This window comes from Ranitomeya variabilis, chromosome 3 (genome assembly GCF_051348905.1).
Source record: "Ranitomeya variabilis isolate aRanVar5 chromosome 3, aRanVar5.hap1, whole genome shotgun sequence".
Lineage (NCBI taxonomy): Eukaryota > Metazoa > Chordata > Amphibia > Anura > Dendrobatidae > Ranitomeya > Ranitomeya variabilis.
Window position 1 is genome coordinate 138,082,533 of NC_135234.1, and position 19,851 is coordinate 138,102,383.

Below are 19,851 nucleotides of genomic sequence, written 5' to 3' on the forward strand. Positions count from 1 at the left end.
TTTTAGATAAAGTTAAAATTGCTTTTAGAGATTTTATATATTATATGTTGTTTTTCTGTTGAATGATATAAAATGTAAAGCTAAGGTGGTAATTTGAGCATCAATATGGAGGTGACCCTTGTGAACCGCCTGTGAAAGAAAACACTGTGCTGCCAATTATTATTCTACATGACGTTCACAGCGTTAACAGGTTTTAGAAAAATCTTTACTAACGGTTTAAGAAACATTTCTTTACAAGCTACAATAAAATTGCAGCATTTGTTATAAGCAAGTGACAGTCTATATGATGTATACAGTTGTGATCCAAAGTTTACATACCCCGGCAGAATTTTTGCCTTCTTGGCCTTTTTTCAGAGAATATCAATGATAACACCAACACTTTTTCTCCACTCATGGTTAGTGGTTGGGTGAAGCCATTTATTGTTAAACTACTGTGTTTTCTCTTTTTAAATCATAATGACAACCCAAAACATCCAAATGACCATGATCAAAAGTTCACATACCACATTTTTTAATACCATGTATTACCCCCTTTAACATCAATGACAGCTTGAAGTTTTTGTGGTAGTTGTGGGATGAGGTTCTTTATTTTCTCAGATAGTAAAGCTGCCTACTTTTCTTGGCAAAAAGCCTCCACTTCCTGTAAATTCCTGGGTTGTCTAGCATGAACACAAGCTTGAGATCAAATAAAGAGAGACGTGGCACTCACCCAGTTTCTGCTATAATTCAATGTCCTTTATTCATTCTTATGGCAATAAGCTGGACCCGTTGAAGCGCATCGGCGCGAAACGGCCGTCGTCCTCCTCTTACTCCCCGCACCCTTTCGTATACCAGCCGCCTCTCCACGTTATGTCCTTATTGCCATAAGGATGAATAAAGGACATTGAATTATAGCAGAAACTGGGTGAGTGCCACGTCTCTCTTTATTTTTTCTACACCATGCTATGAACTTTCGTTGAGCACCTCCAGTGCACTGCTGATCACTCATGTGCTACAAAAGTCCTAATTAGGATCCTATGTTTACCATCACATGAGCCGTTGTAAAACCGCCTAGTGCCGTTCGTTCTTGAACTCTTATTTGTCTTACAAGCTTGAGATCTCCCCAGAGTCTGTCAATGATATTGAGGTCAGGAGACTGAGATTGCCACAGGTCGACTTGGCCTTGTCTTTTGGATCGTTGTCATGTTGGAACGTCCAAGTACGTCCCATGCGCAGCTTCAGGGCTGATGATTGCCTCCAGTATTTGTTGATAACGCATTAATCTTTCCTTCAATGTTGGCTAAGTTTCCTGTGCCTTTGTAGCTCACACATCAACAAAACATCAGCAATCCACCTCCGTGCTTTACAGTAGGAATGGTGTTCTTTTCATCACAGGCCTTGCTGACCTCTCTCCAAATGTAACGTTTATGGTTGTGGACAAAAAGTTCAATTTTGGTCTCATCACTCCAAATTATCCTTGTTCGAGAAGTTTCGAGGCTTGCCTCTGTTTTGCATATTGTAGGCGAAGTACTTTGTGGCATTTGCGCAGTAATGGCTTTTTTTCTGGCAACTCGACCATAAAGCCAGTTTTTCTTCAAGTGCCTCCTTATTGTGCATCTTTTTTTTTTTAATTCGTTTATTAACAACAGAATAAGTAATGTTACAAACATTTTGCATCCGAGATCGTTGAATACAATACGTGGTACATACAAATTGTAAATTATTAAGTATATAACAAAACACAACTGTCGATCATAACCAAAGATATATTGTGATTATTAAGGCTATTGGACCGATTGTAACATATGAATCATATCAATGGAGAACCTCAGAAAACCTAAACACTTGAATTAAAACTATATCTACTCTAACTACTAATTTGCCGCCGTACCTCGTACCCGATCCTCCATGCGATATCCCCAATCCACAACAAGTCTACTGAGTAAGATGGGATGAATTCCACCTACCCCAGATTTTTTCAAATTTACCCGGGCACCCTCTGTTCTGATATAACGTGCGTTCATATGGAATAATCGAGTTGACCAACTCAATCCACGTCCTCGTGGATGGACCCGTGTTCCCCATCCACCGCAAAGCCAGTACCTTCCGTGCCATAAAGAGCGTCTCACGTAAGAAAGTATCAATGTAATGATCCCAGGTCTCCTCCTCCCATACTCCAAATATGCAGACTAGGGGGTTAAGGGGAACCGGAATTGACAGCAGTGATGTTAGTAGCGATGTTACCTCCTTCCAGTAGTGAAGAACAATGGGACAACTCCATATCATGTGAATAAAGTCTGCATCTAAGGAGTGACATCGCATACACTCTAACGTTGGAAACCAACCCATCTTAAAAAGCCTTGTTGGAGTTAAATATGATTGGTGTATTATGTATAGTTAAGTCATCCTGTTATTAACTGACGGGGAAACTTTAATCGGGGATTCAAGAATGTCTTCCCATTCCTCCTCCTGCATATCAGAAAGAAGTCCCCCCCACTTCCCCTTGATCTTATTGTGCATCTTGAAACAGCCACACCGCTAGTTTTCAGAGAGTCCTGTATTTCAGCTAATGTTATTTGTGGGTTTTTCTTTCCATCCCGAACAATTTTCCTAGCAGTTGTGGACATTTTTGTTGGTCTACCTGACCGTGGTTTTGTTTTTACAGAGCCTCTGATATTCCATTTGTTAATCACAGTTTGAACGCTGCTGACTGGCATTATCAATTCTTTGAATATCTTTTTGTATCCCTTTCCTGTTTTATACAGTTGAACTACCTTTTCCCGTAGATCTGTTGACAATTCTTTTGCTTTCCCCATGAATCAAAATCCAGAAACATCAGTGGCTGGATGAAAGATGCAAGAGTCTGTCTGGATCCCAGAAACTCACTCAGCTTTTATGCACACACACTGATTGCAAGCAAACAGGTCACAGGTGAGGATGTTACCTTTAGTAGCCATTCAAACCCATTTGTGTCTATTTCTGTGCATGATATCAGTCCAAAATCACCACGGTATGTGAACTTTTGATCAGGGTCATTTGGATGTTTTGGGTTGTCATTATGATTTAAAAAGAGAAAACACAGAAGTTTGACAATAAATGGCTTCACCCAGCAACTAACCAGAGTGGAGAAAAAGTTTTGGTGTTATCATTCATATTCTCTGACAAAAGGCCAAGAAAGCAAAAATTCTGCAGGGGTATGTAAACTTTTGAGCACAACTGTACATACACCAGCAGAGCCATGTGCAGGAGGCTATATGGTGAAAGACTATGTCCCCTGCGGCTTTGTACTACAAAGCCGCAGGAACTTCATGTGCTGCCATATGATGCTCTATATGGTGCCATTTTGTTTAGAAGTAATGCTACTGGAGGTGAATCCTGCCATAACATATCAACTAGTCATGAGCAAACGTGCTTGGGTAAGGTGTCATCTGATCATGCTTGTGCTCTAACCAAGTAACTTTGGCGTGCTCGAAAAATGTGCTCACGTCCGATTGGCTGCAAGTCTTGCAGCTGTTTAACAACCACGACACATGTAGGGATTACCTGTTTGTGTTGGTGTAGAACAGCTCTTAAAAAAAAAACTTTTTCAGTTGATGACTCAAATTTACCTCTCTGGCTACAAAATTATCAATTTCTCCCCTCATTCAACTTCCTAAAATTCAAAAAGGACAAGACCAAATTTATATACTCCTCTGACTAGAACTATTACAAATTATTGCTCAATATTTTTCCCTATCTAACAAGAATAGGATAAATGTTATTTTCAACCCTTTAGATCACCCATTCACACCCATACAGCTCCTTCATCTTCGATCTTTAAAACATTTCTAACATCTGCAACTTTCTCAACCTTGAGAAATGCTTGCTCATGCTCTCCTCCTCTCTAGACTACTATTGTTCTCCATAGCCTTCCAAGTAAGACAGTTGCATCATTCCAATTCATCCTTAACCCTACTGCCTGGTTAATCTACTGTACTCATTACTCATCCACTCATTACGCCTCTCTCCCTTTCCTCTCTGCCAATCCAAAATCACACTCGGGCATACGCCCCTTTAACACTGGGTTGTGGAGACAGACCCATTGTCAATGTACTCAATGATGAATATACAGAGTGAAAAATGTAACAATGGCGCTACCAAAGGAAATGGAGAACAAAAAAGCTCAGAAATCAATTACTATAATTTTGTTTTACAAAATTCCACTGACCAATTTTATCTTTCCAAATAAGAAATTATGCTAATATCCAGCAGAGAAATATTTACTTGTGATGTGAACCTATTAGTATTGCAGATTACTTATATAAAGCTTCGCCGATCCTGGTACCCATCATAACTTACCAAGTTACTATGTCGGAGAATCACTTGAAGGGGACAACTGACAAAACACATTTTTCTCCCGACCTCTAATTCTAAAGCACCTATATTTTATTTTAAAACCCATTGGCTTCTCTAGTAAGATCACTGTTATATTTTTTTCCTAGCATGTAAATTGATGAATAAATTGTCAACTGGGCAGGAGGCCCCACCGCTCAGTGTCAATGGTTCTAAGCTGCTCTGTAACTCTTCCGTCATCAAGGACAGTTTCTGAGTGGATCCAGCAAATGCATCTCTCAATCCTACAAGTAGCCATGAAATTGATCCCCTTATTAGCTGCTAACAGATAGGCAGCAAGAGCTCATAAAATGTGTAAGAGAGGGCAGTGACATGATTGGTAGCCTGGGACCACCGCTCGCTCTCAACAGTGTTCACTCCCTGCCTTCCTCCTCAAGTTCATTGTTGTCAAACTCCTTCGCTGTTCCTTGTCTAGCTTTCCCTAGTTTGAAGGCAAACACCTCCTACAGATCTGCACCAGTTAATGCCAGTGGCTTGTCCTCCAGGCCTCCTGTTCCCCTCACAACTGCTGCCACCACATGGCTGCCCTGCACATACAAGTACATGGCCTTGGGGGATTGAGGCTGACACCATTGCAAGGCTTCTTATTGGTCTCTAGTCCAAGCTGAATGGAAGGTCTAAACCGGAGCACTCCTATGCTTGACCATCCCAGTTGGGATTGGAGCTCAGCTTTCCGCCTATCCCCCTTACACACCTAGCCGGATCACCTCATATGCACCATGTACATTGAATAAATATAAACTAGTATAAGTTTTTTGATGTATATAATCAGTGCAAAGTATAAAAAATGAATATCATGATTTCCAGTGTGCCTACCCTGTAGGATAGGAGTACAATGCCTGTGTGCAGCTCACGTGTATGCAAATGAGATAATGCTGGTGGACACTGATTGGACAGTGAGAGCAGATAAGGTACACGCCCCTTTGACACTAAGCTGTGGAGGCTGTTGTGAATTCTGCTTTTGGGTTCCCTCCAATGGTGGTAGGTGGTAATGCAGTTGTCCCTGGGTTTCAGTCCTGGTCAGGTGTTTCTGCTGATTGCAGTTCTGACTGGGGTATTTAGGTGTGCAGGATTCTTTAGTCATTGCCAGTTGTCAATTGTTGTTGGGAGGTGTTGGACCTCTGCCTGGTTCCTCCTGCCTTTCTGCCAAATCAGCAAAGATAAGTGTCTGGTTTTGTTTCTGTGACACACATGCTGTGTGCTTAATAATTCTGTGCTATTCAGTGTTGTTTGTCCAGCTTAGATTGTGTCAGTATTTTCTCAGTCTTGTTGGATTCTCTGGGGTTGCAGATATTCATTCCATGTCTTTAGTTAGATTGTGGAATTTTTTGTATTATCTGCTGTGGATATTTTTTGAAGGGTTTTAATACTGACCGCTTAGTATTCTGTCCTATCCTTTCCTATTTAGCTAGAGTGGCCTCTTTTGCTAAATCTTGTTTTCTGCCTGCGTGTGTCTTTTCTTCTCCTACTCACAGTCAATATTCGTGGGGGCTGCCTATCCTTTGGGGTTCTGCTCTGAGGCAAGGAAGTATTCCTAATTTCATCTATAGGGGTATTTAGTCCTCCGGCTGTGTCGAGGTGTCTAGGGTTTGTTAGGCACACCCCACGGCTACTTCTAGTTACGGTGTTAGTTCAGGATCTGCGGTCAGTACAGTTTCCATCTACTCCAGAGAAAGTTTCATGCGGCTCCAAGGTCACCGGATCATAACAGTACAACTGGCCAATAATGAGCTAAGTGCATCTCAGAAGGAAAGAAAGGTGTTGAGCCATTTTTTTTCTGTAGTCTGTTTTGTCTTTTCTTCCCTCTTTATCTATGGGTGGCTGAGGAGTCTTGTGCTAGCATGGATGTTCAGGAATTAGCTTTTCGTGTAGACCAGCTTGCTGCTAGGGTACAGGGTATTTCTGATTATATTGTTCAGACTCCTGTTTTAGAGCCGAAGATTCCTACTCCTGATTTGTTTTTTGGTGACAGGTCCAAATTTTTGAGTTTTAAAAACAATTGTAAATTGTTTTTTGCTCTGAGACCTCGATCCTCCGGTGATTCCATTCAGCAGGTTAAAATCGTCATCTCCCTGCTGCGTGGTGATCCACAGGATTGGGCATTTTCCCTGGAATCTGGGAATCCTGCTTTGCTTAATGTAGACTCCTTTTTTCAGGCTTTAGGATTATTATATGATGAACCGAAATCTGTGGATCAAGCGGAGAAGACCTTGTTGGCCCTGTCTCAGGGTCAAGAGGCGGCAGAATTGTATTGTCAGAAATTTAGAAAATGGTCTGTGTTGACTAAATGGAATGATTATGCTTTGGCGGCAATTTTCAGAAAGGGTCTTTCTGAATCCGTTAAAGATGTTATGGTGGGGTTTCCCACGCCTTCCGGTCTGAGTGATTCTATGTCTCTGGCCATTCAGATTGATCGGCGCTTGCGGGAGCATAGAACTGTGCGCGCTGTGGCGTCGTCCTCAGAGCCAATTCCTGAGCCAATGCAGTGTGATAGGATTTTGACTAGAACAGAACGACAAGGATTCAGACATCAGAATAGGTTGTGTTATTATTGTGGCGATGCTTCTCATGTCATTTCAGTCTGCCCTAAGCGGACAAAAAGGATCGCTAGTTCATTTACCATCAGTACTGTACAACCTAAATTTCTGTTATCGGTGTCCTTGATCTGCTCATTGTCATCATTTTCTGTCATGGCGTTTGTGGATTCAGGCGCCGCCTTGAACTTAATGGATTTTGAGTTTGCCAGGCATTGTGGTTTTCCCTTGCAGCCTTTGCAGAACCCTATTCCTTTAAGGGGGATTGATGCTACACCTTTGGCTAAAAATAAGCCCCAGTTTTGGACACAGGTGACCATGCACATGGCGCCAGCCCATCAGGAAGATTGTCGATTTCTGGTGTTGCATAATTTGCATAATGTTATCGTGCTGGGTTTTCCGTGGTTGCAGGTACATAATCCTGTGTTGGATTGGAAGTCTATGTCTGTGACTAGTTGGGGTTGTCATGGGGTTCATAATGATGTTCCTTTGATGTCAATCTCCTCTTCTTCCTCTTCTGAAATTCCAGAGTTTTTGTCTGATTTTCAGGATGTATTCGATGAGCCCAAGTCCAGTTCCCTTCCACCGCACAGGGACTGTGATTGTGCGATTGACTTGATTCCAGGCAGTAAGTTTCCTAAGGGCCGACTTTTCAACCTGTCTGTGCCTGAACATACCGCCATGCGGAGTTATGTTAAGGAGTCTTTGGAGAAAGGGCATATTCGGCCATCTTCTTCACCGTTGGGAGCGGGATTTTTTTTTGTTGCTAAGAAGGATGGCTCCTTGAGACCCTGTATTGATTATCGCCTCTTGAATAAGATCACGGTCAAGTTTCAATACCCTTTACCTTTGCTTTGTGATTTGTTTGCTAGGATTAAGGGGGCTAGTTGGTTTACTAAGATTGACCTTCGGGGGGGCATATAATTTTGTTCGTATTAAACAGGGTGATGAATGGAAAACTGCGTTTAATACGCCCGAAGGCCATTTTGAATACCTTGTGATGCCATTCGGGCTCACTAATGCTCCATCGGTTTTTCAATCCTTCATGCATGATATCTTCCGGACTTATATTGATAAATTCTTGATTGTATATTTGGACGATATTTTGATTTTTTCCTATGATTGGGAGTCTCATGTGGAACAGGTCAGGATGGTATTTTAGATCCTTCGTGACAATGCTTTGTTTGTGAAGGGGTCTAAATGCCTCTTTGGAGTGCAGAAGGTTTCTTTTTTGGGCTTCATTTTTTCTCCCTCATCTATAGAGATGGATCCGGTTAAGGTTCAGGCCATTTATGATTGGATTCAACCCACATCCGTGAAGAGCCTTCAGAAATTTTTGGGTTTTGCTAATTTTTATCGCCGTTTCATTGCTAATTTCTCCAGGGTGGTTAAACCCTTGACCGATTTGACGAAGAAAGGCGCTGATGTGGCGAATTGGTCCTCTGCGGCTGTCTCTGCCTTTCAGGAGCTTAAATGCCGATTTACTTCTGCTCCGGTGTTGCGCCAACCGGATGTTTCCCTTCCGTTTCAGGTTGAGATTGACGCCTCTGAGATTGGGGCAGGGGCCGTTTTGTCTCAGAGGGATTCTCTTGGTTCCTTGATGAAACCGTGTGCCTTCTTCTCCCGCAAGTTTTCGCCTGCTGAACGCAATTATGATGTCGGCAATCGGGAGTTGTTGGCTATGAAGTGGGCGTTTGAGGAGTGGCGACATTGGCTTGAGGGAGCTAAGCACCGTATTGTGGTCCTGACCGATCATAAGAATCTGATTTACCTCGAGTCTGCCAAACGGCTGAGTCCTAGACAGGCTCGATGGTCCTTGTTTTTTTCCCGTTTTGATTTCGTGGTTTCGTATCTTCCGGGTTCTAAGAATATTAAGGCTGATGCCCTTTCTAGGAGTTTTTTGCCTGATTCTCCTGAGGTCCTTGAACCGGTCGGCATTCTGAAAGAAGGGGTGGTCCTTTCTGCCATTTCCCCTGATTTACGGCGGGTTCTTCAGGAATTTCAGGCTGACAGACCTGACCGCTGTCCTGTGGGGAAATTGTTTGTTCCTGACAGATGGACTAGTAGAGTGATTTCTGAGGTTCACTGTTCTGTGTTGGCTGGTCATCCTGGTATTTTTGGTACCAGAGATTTGGTTGGTAGGTCCTTTTGGTGGCCTTCCTTGTCACGTGATGTGCGTTCTTTTGTGCAGTCCTGTGGGACTTGTGCGCGGGCCAAGCCTTGTTGTTCCCATGCTAGTGGGTTACTTTTGCCATTGCCGGTCCCTGAGAGGCCCTGGACGCATATTTCTATGGATTTTATTTCTGATCTTCCGGTTTCCCAGAGGATATCGGTTATCTGGGTTGTTTGTGACTGGTTTTCTAAGATGGTTCATTTGGTGCCTTTGCCTAAATTGCCTTCCTCTTCAGATTTGGTTCTGTTGTTTTTTCAGCATGTGGTTCGTTTGCATGGTATTCCGGAGAATATTGTGTCCGACAGAGGTTCCCAGTTTGTTTCTAGGTTTTGGCGGGCCTTTTGTGCTAGGCTGGGCATTGATTTGTCTTTTTCTTCTGCATTTCATCCTCAGACAAATGGCCAGACCGAGCGAACTTAAGGTACCTTCACACGAAACGACATTATAACGATATCGCTAGCAATCCGTGACGTTGCAGCGTCCTCGCTAGCGATATCGTTTCGTTTGACACGCAGCAGCGATCAGGATCCTGCTGTGATGTCGCTGGTCGCTGAATAAAGTCCAGAACTTTATTTGGTCGTCCGATCGCTGTGTATCGTTGTGTTTGAAAGCAAAAGCAACGATACCAGCGATATTTTACACTGGTAACCAGGGTAAACATCGGGTTACTAAGCGCAGGGCCGCGCTTAGTTACCCGATGTTTACCCTGGTTACTAGCGTAAAATGTAAAAAAAACAAACAGCACATACTCACATTGCGTCCCCTGCAGTCTGCTTCCTCCTCTGACTCAGCGCCGCAAAGTGAAAGTGAAAGCAGCACAGCGGTGACGTCACCGCTCTGCTCTCACTGTACGGCGCTCAGTCAGTCAGGAAGTGGACGCAGGGGGACGTGAATGTAAGTATGTGCTGTTTGTTTTTTTTAGATTTTACGCTGGTAACCAGGGTAAACATCGGGTTACTAAGCGCGGCCCTGCGCTTAGTTACCCGATGTTTACCCTGGTTACCAGGGGACCTCGGCATAGTTGATCGCTGGAGAGCGGTCTGTGTGACAGCTCTCCAGCGACCAAACAGCGACGCTGCAGCGATCGACATCGTTGTCGCTATCGCTGCAGCGTCGCTTCGTGTGAAGGTACCTTAATCAGACTTTGGAGACCTATCTGAGATGCTTTGTGTCTGCTGATCAGGATGATTGGGTGGCCTTTTTGCCATTGGCCGAGTTTGCCCTTAATAATCGGGCTAGTTCAGCTATTTTGGTTTCGCCTTTCTTTTGTAATTTTGGTTTTCATCCTCGTTTTTCTTCTGGGCAGGTTGAGCCTTCTGACTGTCCTGGTGTGGATTCTGTGGTTGACAGGTTGCAGCAGATTTGGGCTCATGTGGTGGACAATTTGGTGTTGTCTCAGGAGGAGGCTCAACGTTTTGCTAACCGTCGTCGGTGTGTTGGTTCCCGGCTTCGGGTTGGGGATCTGGTTTGGTTTTCTTCCTGTCATGTTCCTATGAAGGTTTCTTCCCCTAAGTTTAAGCCTCGGTTTATTGGTCCTTATAGGATTTTGGGGATTATTAATCCGGTGTCTTTTCGATTGGCGCTTCCGGCTTCTTTTGCTATCCATAATGTCTTCCATAGATCTTCATTGCGGAAATATGTGGTGCCCGTGTGTTGGTTGATGGGGAGTTGGAGTATGTGGTTGAGAAGATTTTGGATTCTCGTTTTTCAAGGCGGAGGCTTCAGTACCTTGTCAAATGGAAGGGTTATGGCCAGGAGGATAATTCTTGGGTTTTTGCTTCTGATGTCCATGCTGCTGATTTGGTTCGTGCCTTTCATCTGGCTCGTCCTGATCGGCCTGGGGGCACTGGTGAGGGTTCGGTGACCCCTCCTCAAGGGGGGTACTGTTGTGAATTCTGCTTTTGGGTTCCCTCCGGTGGTGGTAGGTGGTAATGCAGTTGTCCCTGGGTTTCAGTCCTGGTCAGGTGTTTCTGCTGATTGCAGTTCTGACTGGGGTATTTAGGTGTGCAGGATTCTTTAGTCCTTGCCAGTTGTCAATTGTTGTTGGGAGGTGTTGGACCTCTGCCTGGTTCCTCCTGCCTTTCTGCCAAATCAGCAAAGATAAGTGTCTGGTTTTGTTTCTGTGACACACATGCTGTGTGCTTAATAATTCTGTGCTATTCAGTGTTTTTCGTCCAGCTTAGATTGTGTCAGTATTTTCTCAGTCTTGTTGGATTCTCTGGGGTTGCAGATATTCATTCCACGTCTTTAGTTAGATTGTGGAATTTTTTGTATTATCTGCTGTGGATATGTTTTGAAGGGTTTTAATACTGACCGCTTAGTATTCTGTCCTATCCTTTCCTATTTAGCTAGAGTGGCCTCTTTTGCTAAATCTTGTTTTCTGTCTGCGTGTGTCTTTTCTTCTCCTACTCACAGTCAATATTCGTGGGGGCTGCCTATCCTTTGGGGTTCTGCTCTGAGGCAAGGTAGTATTCCTATTTCCATCTATAGGGGTATTTAGTCCTCCGGCTGTGTCGAGGTGTCTAGGGTTTGTTAGGCACACCCCACGGCTACTTCTAGTTGCGGTGTTAGTTCAGGATCTGCGGTCAGTACAGTTTCCACCTACTCCAGAGAAAGTTTCATGCGGCTCCAAGGTCACCGGATCATAACAGGAGGCCACCCAGCTGAGAGTCACCAATAACAAAAGTGCTACTAGAACATATAAAGCAAATAGAGAAAAAATAGTGATCTGGAATCAGTGACTATAAACATTTTTTTAATTAATGTCTTTGATCAACTTTCAATAATAACAATTGTTATTGTGCAATCCAGGAATATTATGGAATATTATTTTTTGATGATTTTTGATGATCATAACTGACCCTCTTCTAGCAGTCTTTAGCTATAAGCTCAGCTGTCTCGGTGACGATCTACATCCACTGCAGAGTAATGTGAAGTGACTTGTGATTTCGGTTCTCCCAAGGTCACCAGCTGAGAGAGGTGATTATAGGAGAAACAAACACTCCAGAACACATTACCCTTTTTCCTGCCAAGAGCTATTACTCGCCTTGCCATTTTCTCCAGAGTAGCTAGAAGTGACCTAATTTTTCTTGTGTTATATTTTCTTCAACAGACGGACCGAACTGCATTCTGCATCACGATGACGTTGTAGTATGTCTCAGAAGGATATCGGACAGGAACATTCAGAGTATAAGACCCTAAATATTACATTGAGGTTCTAACAACTTACTGCAATAATGTGCAAACAGAACTTTGTATTTCCTACAGAACCCATTATTACTGTTATTCAGTTCACATATGGAGTGTCACAAATAAACAGACAAATGACAGCAATTATCTAAATTAAACAATTAAAAAAAGAACAAGGTGAAATCCATCATGAATGATTCGGTGATGGTGCATTTGGGTATTTTGTGGTTTTTCAGTAGATGGACCCGCACCAAATCCTAAATCCTTCCCATACAGTACGGTATATAGCAGCATCTGAAAATTGTGGACAATGACAAGTAAGTGTTGTAAGTTCTCAACCCTCGCAAGACGGGGTGTATATTAGGCAGATTACTAGATCGGAGCCCAGCGTTTGGGCTTTTGTGTTATTATAAGGCTCAGGATACATTGGATTAATAAAAATCAGTTCCTAAAGTGAATTTCGACCTTTAAAACAATTCTACTGCTGATTCTTGTTTTTTTTTTTCATTCTAAGATTTCTATCACTTTTTCCATACAATACAAAGACAAACATAGCACCAGGCAGTGTCACAGTGCATACAGCGGCATTGTAGTATCTCAATCATCATAAACATGGTATTTGTCAGTTATCAATATATCAACAATTGAAGGTCATGTAACCTTCAATTGTACAATTGTAAATGTACATGTGTGTAACATGTCTGAGTGCTATGCAATAAAACATCACATTGCACTCGGCGCAATGTTAAACTATGGGGCAGCTCAGATCTGCCATTATTTTCTCATGCCGATTCACCATGAGAAAACAAGAGCAGCACGCTGTGATTGCACCCGAGAATCAGATCGCACGCACCCATACAAGTCTATGGATGCGTGTGAAACGTCGGACTGCACTCGGATGTGATCCGAGTGCAGCGTGACCCCGGCAATGGAGGAGATGGAGACATTACTTTCTCAGTCTCCTCCGCAGCTGTGCTGTGATTGTCTCATGCAGCAGAGTTTGAGCCGAGTGACATTAGCAGATCGCATCGGATGCCATACACTAGTGTGACCCCGGCCTTATTTAAAGAATAACTAGGCTTTAGCTTTTTTAATTTTTGCTTTAGAATTTTGTCCAGCATGGAAAGTTATGAAACTTGTAAACCACTTTGTTAGGGAATTTGACTTCATCACGGTAAGAAAAATAATCATACAGCGAGTAGGGAACTATGTGGACCATCATACTATGTGTGGTGTGCTATGCAGGACTGTGGAGTCAGTAAGCCAAACCTCCAACTCAGACTCCTCAATTTCCCTGATTTCCAACCGTGACTCCAACTCTGACTCTGTCATCCGTTTAACGGATCCGTTACTAAGTGGCCCTAACGCGATGTAACGGATACGATAACGCACCCATTGCCATCCATTATCGTAACGCATCCTAACGCATGTCAAAATCGGCATGCATTAGCGATGGTCTGTTACTTTCTGACGCACCTTCAAACGCGGTCTATCGCGTTTTCAGGTACGTTAGGTCTAACGCACAGCGAACGGACACGTTAATTGTGCATAGACCTCCATTACTAATGCATGCCGAAGCAATGGTACCATGCGTTAGCGCATGCGTTAACTCGATTGTAGAAAAAAAGAGATTTTGGGCATCAACGTTAGCGCATCTGTTTAACGGATCCATTAAACACATGGCACTAACGCAAAGTGAACCTAGCCATACTGTGTAGGTGCTGTGGGAGCATCATACTAAGTGTGGGGTTCTGTGAGGTCCACCGTACTGTGTGTGGCTCTGGGGTTCATCATACTATATGGAGGGCCGTTAAAGATATCAAACTAATTGCGGGGGGCTGTGGCATACATCATACTGTGTGGGGGAGCTGTGGGTGCTCATTACACTGTGAATGAGAAGCTGTGGACCCGTCATACTTTGCGTGCGGGCACTGTGGAGCATTATATTGTGTGGGGGCTGTATGGCCCATCATACTTTGTGTGGGGGACTGTGGGGGTTATTATATTGTATAGGGGAGTTTGTGGGGTCCATCGTATCGTGTGGAGAGCATAATTCTACGGAGGGGTTACTGGTGGCATCATAATGTTTGTGTGGAAGGGTTGTGAGGACATCACGTAACTTCACTTATATACAGCTGATAGCACAGGATAGACAATGACTTTTGCACACGCTAATTACTAGCTTCAAAACATAATATAGAGCTGGGTCTGGCCATTGTGGCTATGTATATACAGTATGTTGTTTCCTTTATGAAAATTACATTCTAAAAAAGCCCCACTGGCCAGTGTGAAAATTGCAAGATTTCTATTTTTCATCAAATAGGTGTAAACCTGTACTTAGATGTTTGGCCACGCCAAGGGTACACTGAGCTTGTATACTTTGTTTTAACCGTCATTTTGTGCAGACAGACTTCCCTTGTTTTTCATCTATGTTTCCAACAGCGTCTCTAAAGTCAGAGCTGGCACTCAAGGAAGAGGAGGGCAGAGATAGATGGAAAACAAATAGGTGTGAAGATGCACTGAACTTCTCGGCCACACCAAGGGTGCACTGAGCGCCTGTGCTTGGTATGAACAGTCATTTTGTATTATCAGCCATGTGACAGATCCCGGCCTATGGATCATGTACGATATCACTGTGTACGTAAAAGTCTGATCTATCAATACATCAAATTAATTCACCTGATTGGTAAATGCTGTATAGAGGAAAAAAAAAACAGAAACACCTATGATTTGTGTTTTTTCAGTCACTACAACTCTGCAAAAAAAAAAAAAAAGCAATAGGAACCAATCAAAATGTTGTATTTATAAACCGTTCAGGTTTTAACACAATAAAAGAAGCCCTCACAGCTCCATCGATGGAAAAATGAGAGCGTCAAAGGTCTTGGAAAATGGCGACACAAACAATTTATTTTTTTCATTACTTAAGAACAAAAACAAGAAAAAATGGTCTTTAATTCAATGATGAGCATTGCGAGTTTATCCTGGCTGAGCAGTAAGCCATGGCCACATTTCAATCCAGTTTTTCAAACTGACAAGCATGACTTGTCATTCAATATATTCTATATATTTTAGCACAAATGGTTAATAAACTTGCCACATGAAAGACTGAAAAATATTAGACAGTACAGAAAAGTGTGTCTAAAAAGTAGGAGCAGACACAGTGATAAATACGGGTCTATATGCCGAATTTAGAACATGAGAACATGAAAGTGCTCAGTGGCGCTCCCTACAGGAGTCTTGCTGCATCTGCACAGGTGTAGAAGATTTTATCCCATTCACATTGACATTCAGGCCCATTTTCAGTAGTCGCTGTATTGTGTGACGTAACTCATTTTGGTTAAATGTAGTTCTTTTCTAGATTTTACCTGCTTTGTAGAGCCTCAAAGTCCACCTGCCCATTAAAGTGGGTGGCTGAAGAAACTGTGACGATCCGAGCATTGAAATCACTTGTACCAGACTTCCGCAAAGTGTCCAGGAGGAGGTTTGTCAGTAAGAAATGACCTAAATAATTTACGCCAAAGTGCACCTCAAAGCCATCTTCAGTTATTCGCTCTGGGAAAAACATGACACCAGCTACAAGAAACAAAAAAAGGTACAGCAGATGGTGAGTGGGCATAGTTATTTATTACATGAGATATACAGTGGAATAAAACACAACTGTAATTACCATTTGGAGTAGAAAAACATCTGTACTAAGTAATAATAGCCGATCGGTCACCACACCAGACTTCACAATACAAACTGCATACATTAGGAGTTAGCTTAGACCTGATGGGGCTTGTGTACTTACCCTGAAAATCCATATCAGTACGGCAGTATAATCCTTTAAGTTGTAATTGCAGGAGTACACAAGTATTCTGACATGAGTTTTAGCAGCTAACACACCAGCCTCAACAGAACAAAGATTTATGTGTGCAGCTTGTATTGTGAGCTGCAGAGACAAATCAACTATAAAGTCTAGAAATGTCTTTGAGTTAATGGTAATATTTCCAACCAATCCTGAGGATAACTGGGGTGGGCTATTCTAGGTTGACAATAGGACATGCCTTCAAAGCAGGACTTTTCTAGATCTTGGAAATGTGCAGCATGTTCAGGCTTAAGACATTCTTTAGCTCAGGCGCTAATTCTGGTTTTATGTCATGAACGACTGACAAAATGTTTAGTTCATATGTAAATGAGACAGCTATAATACACCTTTCCATGGACATGAGTTTGATGCACCAAAACGCCACCTCATTTGCATGTCGGGGGCCTCACTCTGCATCTAAATGACAACACTCAGTTGCATATCGGGGGGCCTACCCCGTGTCTAATTGACAGTATGCAGCTACATATCGGGGGCCTTCCCCGCGTCTAATTGACAGTACACAGTTGCATATCGGGGGTCTTCCCCCGCATCTAATTGACAGCATGCAGTTGTATATCGGGGGCCTTCCCCCGCATCTAATTGACAGTACCCAGTTGCATATCGGGGGCCTTCTCCCACATCTAATTGACAGTACTCAGTTGCATATCGGGGGCCTTCCCCACGTCTAATTGACAGTATGCAGTGGCTTAACGGGGGCCTTCCCCCGCATCTAATTGACAGTACACAGTTGCATATCGGGGGCCTTCCCCCGCACCTAATTGACAGTACGCAGTTATATATTGGGTGCCTTCCCCGCGTCTAATTGAAAGTACGCAGTTGCTTATCGGGGGCCTTCTCCTGCATCTAATTGACAGTACTCAGTTGCATGTTGGGGGCCTTCCCCCACATCTAATTGACAGTACGCAGTTGCCTATCGGGAGCCTTCTCCTGCATCTAATTGACAGTACACAGTTGCATATCGGGGGCCTTCCCCCACATCTAATTGACAGTACGCAGTTGCATATTGGGGGGCCTTCCCCTGCGTCTAAAGATAGTACCAAGTTGCATATCGGGGGCCTTCCCCCACATCTAATTGACAGTACCAAGTTGCATATCGGGGCCTTCCCCTGTGTCTAATTGACAGTACTCATTTCCCAGAGCGAGAACTGTCTGAGTGCTAATGGTGTGCGTGTACATGTGTACCGACATTGCCTGTCCCTGGCAGCGTGCACAGTGACGGGGCGTGCTGTCTTCCCTGTCTTCTTTCTGCTGATGCTGCTTGCTACACTATTACACCCAGAAGTGTAGCGAGCAGCGTGAGAAAACCCCTCTCTGAAAGTATAGTAGTGTAGGTAGTGGCATCAGCAAATGGAGGAGATTGCAACCCATCAAAGGAACAGGAAATGTCAGTACACATGTGCACACACACCGTCAGCATTCAGACAGTACTCGCTCTGGAAAGTGAGTACTGGCAATTAAACATAGCGGAGGTTCCCCAATACACAATTGAGGTGGCGTAACGGTGTGAGCAGGTACCAGGATGCAGTAACGGTCAGAGGCATAACAAAGGTTAACAGGGGGATTTAATGAAAGTGTTACTCCACGCAGGGAGAAAGCGAATGAGGATAAGACTAATAAAACTGTGTCTGGTGGACGAAGGTATAGCAGGGGCAATGAAGGGTTGATGAAAGTACAAAGGTGACAAACTTATCAGTCCGGTAGTGTTGCGGATCAGTCTCTCTGAAGATAGCAGTGGCGTTCCGGCCTGAACGCTTGAAGAATCCGGCGGCGTCCTGATCCAAGATGGGTCCTGGGTTCCAGTGTTGTTGGGGGTCCTGGTTCCACGATGGGTCACGCTCGGCACAACGCTAATACAGGTGGGAGAGTATACGTACAATGGCCGCACTCGGTTCACAGCCGGGATGTCGAGTCTAAAACCGTGTCCCCGGTGGAATGGTCATGGGGAGGGCTCACTCATGTTCAGTGACACTACGGGGGTGGATGTGAGGGTTCTTAGATGTCGTCTCTTCCTACAATCTCCGGTAAGTCTCCGTAGGCCTCTCTGACTTGAGCCTACTTTGTCCTGACTGTACAGAATGAGGGCTCTCACTCTGCCTCCGCACACTACAGCTTCCCGCCAACCGAGCTCCTGTTTCCGTGCACTGTTCCCCTCTTATACCCTTCACGCCCCCCTGATCTCCAGTTCAAAGGGCTGTCCGGGGCACTAAGCTCTTTCCCCTGCAACTTGGGTGACAGCACCGATGGTTCCGGACTCGTCCCGGACAAGGCACACCAAGGCTGGCTCTCCTCCTTACAACGGTGCAGCACACTCTTGACCACATGAAGGTTCACCCATCATTTGCATATGAATTAAAAGTTATTTTTTCAGATACAGTACCATGTACAGTGCTAGTATGGTTTTTACAGGAGCTAGGCTCCCTACAAGAATATGCCAATTTAGCATTTTAGGATGATAGACTTTCTTTAACTTCATTTTCATGAACGTATACCTATCTTTTGTTCTTTTTTTCCAATATGTCCATCTTTTGTGACAGATTGGTGGCATCTGGGTCCTTACCTATTGCTCAAAAATCCCATTGTGCGCTGTTCAGGTAGGAAAAATTGCTCAGCTCCAGCAATAGAGACGCACTGAGCCTGTATACAGAGTGCTGTATGAGTGTACAGACTTTATATTGAGCCCATACAGCACTCTGGGTGTGAGCTCAGTGATTCTGCCTCTGAGATGTGAGTGATTGGTGAGGGTCTGCCATACATGCAATGAACAGATGGAAATATTAGACAAATTCTAAGTATTATTTCTATGTTTAGATGTAAGTCAAAACTTTCCCTGGGTGGCTACATTTCCTTCCTATATTTGTTGCAGGGACAATACAGCACAATGGGAATGTTTTAAAGCAATTTTGATGACTAGACGTTGTCAGAGATATGTTACAGATTATTATAGTCTCGGGAAAGTGATTTTGTACATATCCCCTCCCCAGACACCAGGTAGTGACAGGGTAAAGCCATACAGAGCCTAATCTGTGTGTATATTGTTACTGTGCTACTTTTATTAGATTTCTAGCAGTAACATGGATATGGCTACTAATGACAATGAGATGGCTCTGCTAATTCTGGCCAGTCAAAACAGCAAAGCTTGTCAGGGACAGAAAAAATAAATTAGCAGCTGTTTTGTGTGTTCTAGTTGAAAGTATGAAAACTGGAATAGTTCAGTGTTTTATTTTTATGTGGACAATAATTACCACCAAAAATGTAGAAATAAATTGTGTGTAATTATCAAATTATACGCTCCGTTTAATTGACCATTGCATATAGTGGTTACTTGTATGTTTTGTAAGTCAGCCAAAGGTGAACCCACAGTTTAATCCTTAGTTTATACTGGATTTTGAAAAGACTCAGACTGCTATTAACTTTTATGCACGTTTTTCATGGCGACGTTCTCTGTGATTTTAGAAGGCCTTAATTTTCTTTCTGTAGTTTGGAATTTGTTAGCATCTATTGACTATGTAGTTTCTCAAATAAAGTGGTGGAGGAATAATAAAAAATCCAAAGAGCAGGTGTTAGCGTAATGGCAGATTGTCTGTAAAGTGTTGTTCTAGAGAAAATGAGTCGAACATTGGGCTTTTATATTACACAGAGGAAAATAGGCTGTGCAAAACGCAATCTGTCTGAAGGTTACCTTTTCTCCGGAGTGCAAATGGCGACAAATTATCATA

The 19,851-nt window shown here is 43.3% G+C and overlaps 1 protein-coding gene across 3 annotated transcripts in view; it reads right to left on the reverse strand.

Annotated features, from left to right (window-relative positions):
- DHRSX (dehydrogenase/reductase X-linked) overlaps positions 1-19,851 on the reverse strand; it is a 531,490-nt gene that overhangs the window by 148,513 nt on the left and 363,126 nt on the right. For all 3 annotated transcript variants that reach the window (XM_077294698.1, XM_077294696.1, XM_077294697.1), the window contains one exon: positions 15,633-15,840. In XM_077294698.1, coding sequence (XP_077150813.1) covers positions 15,633-15,840 — 208 coding nt within the window. The remainder of the gene's footprint in view (positions 1-15,632; positions 15,841-19,851) is intronic.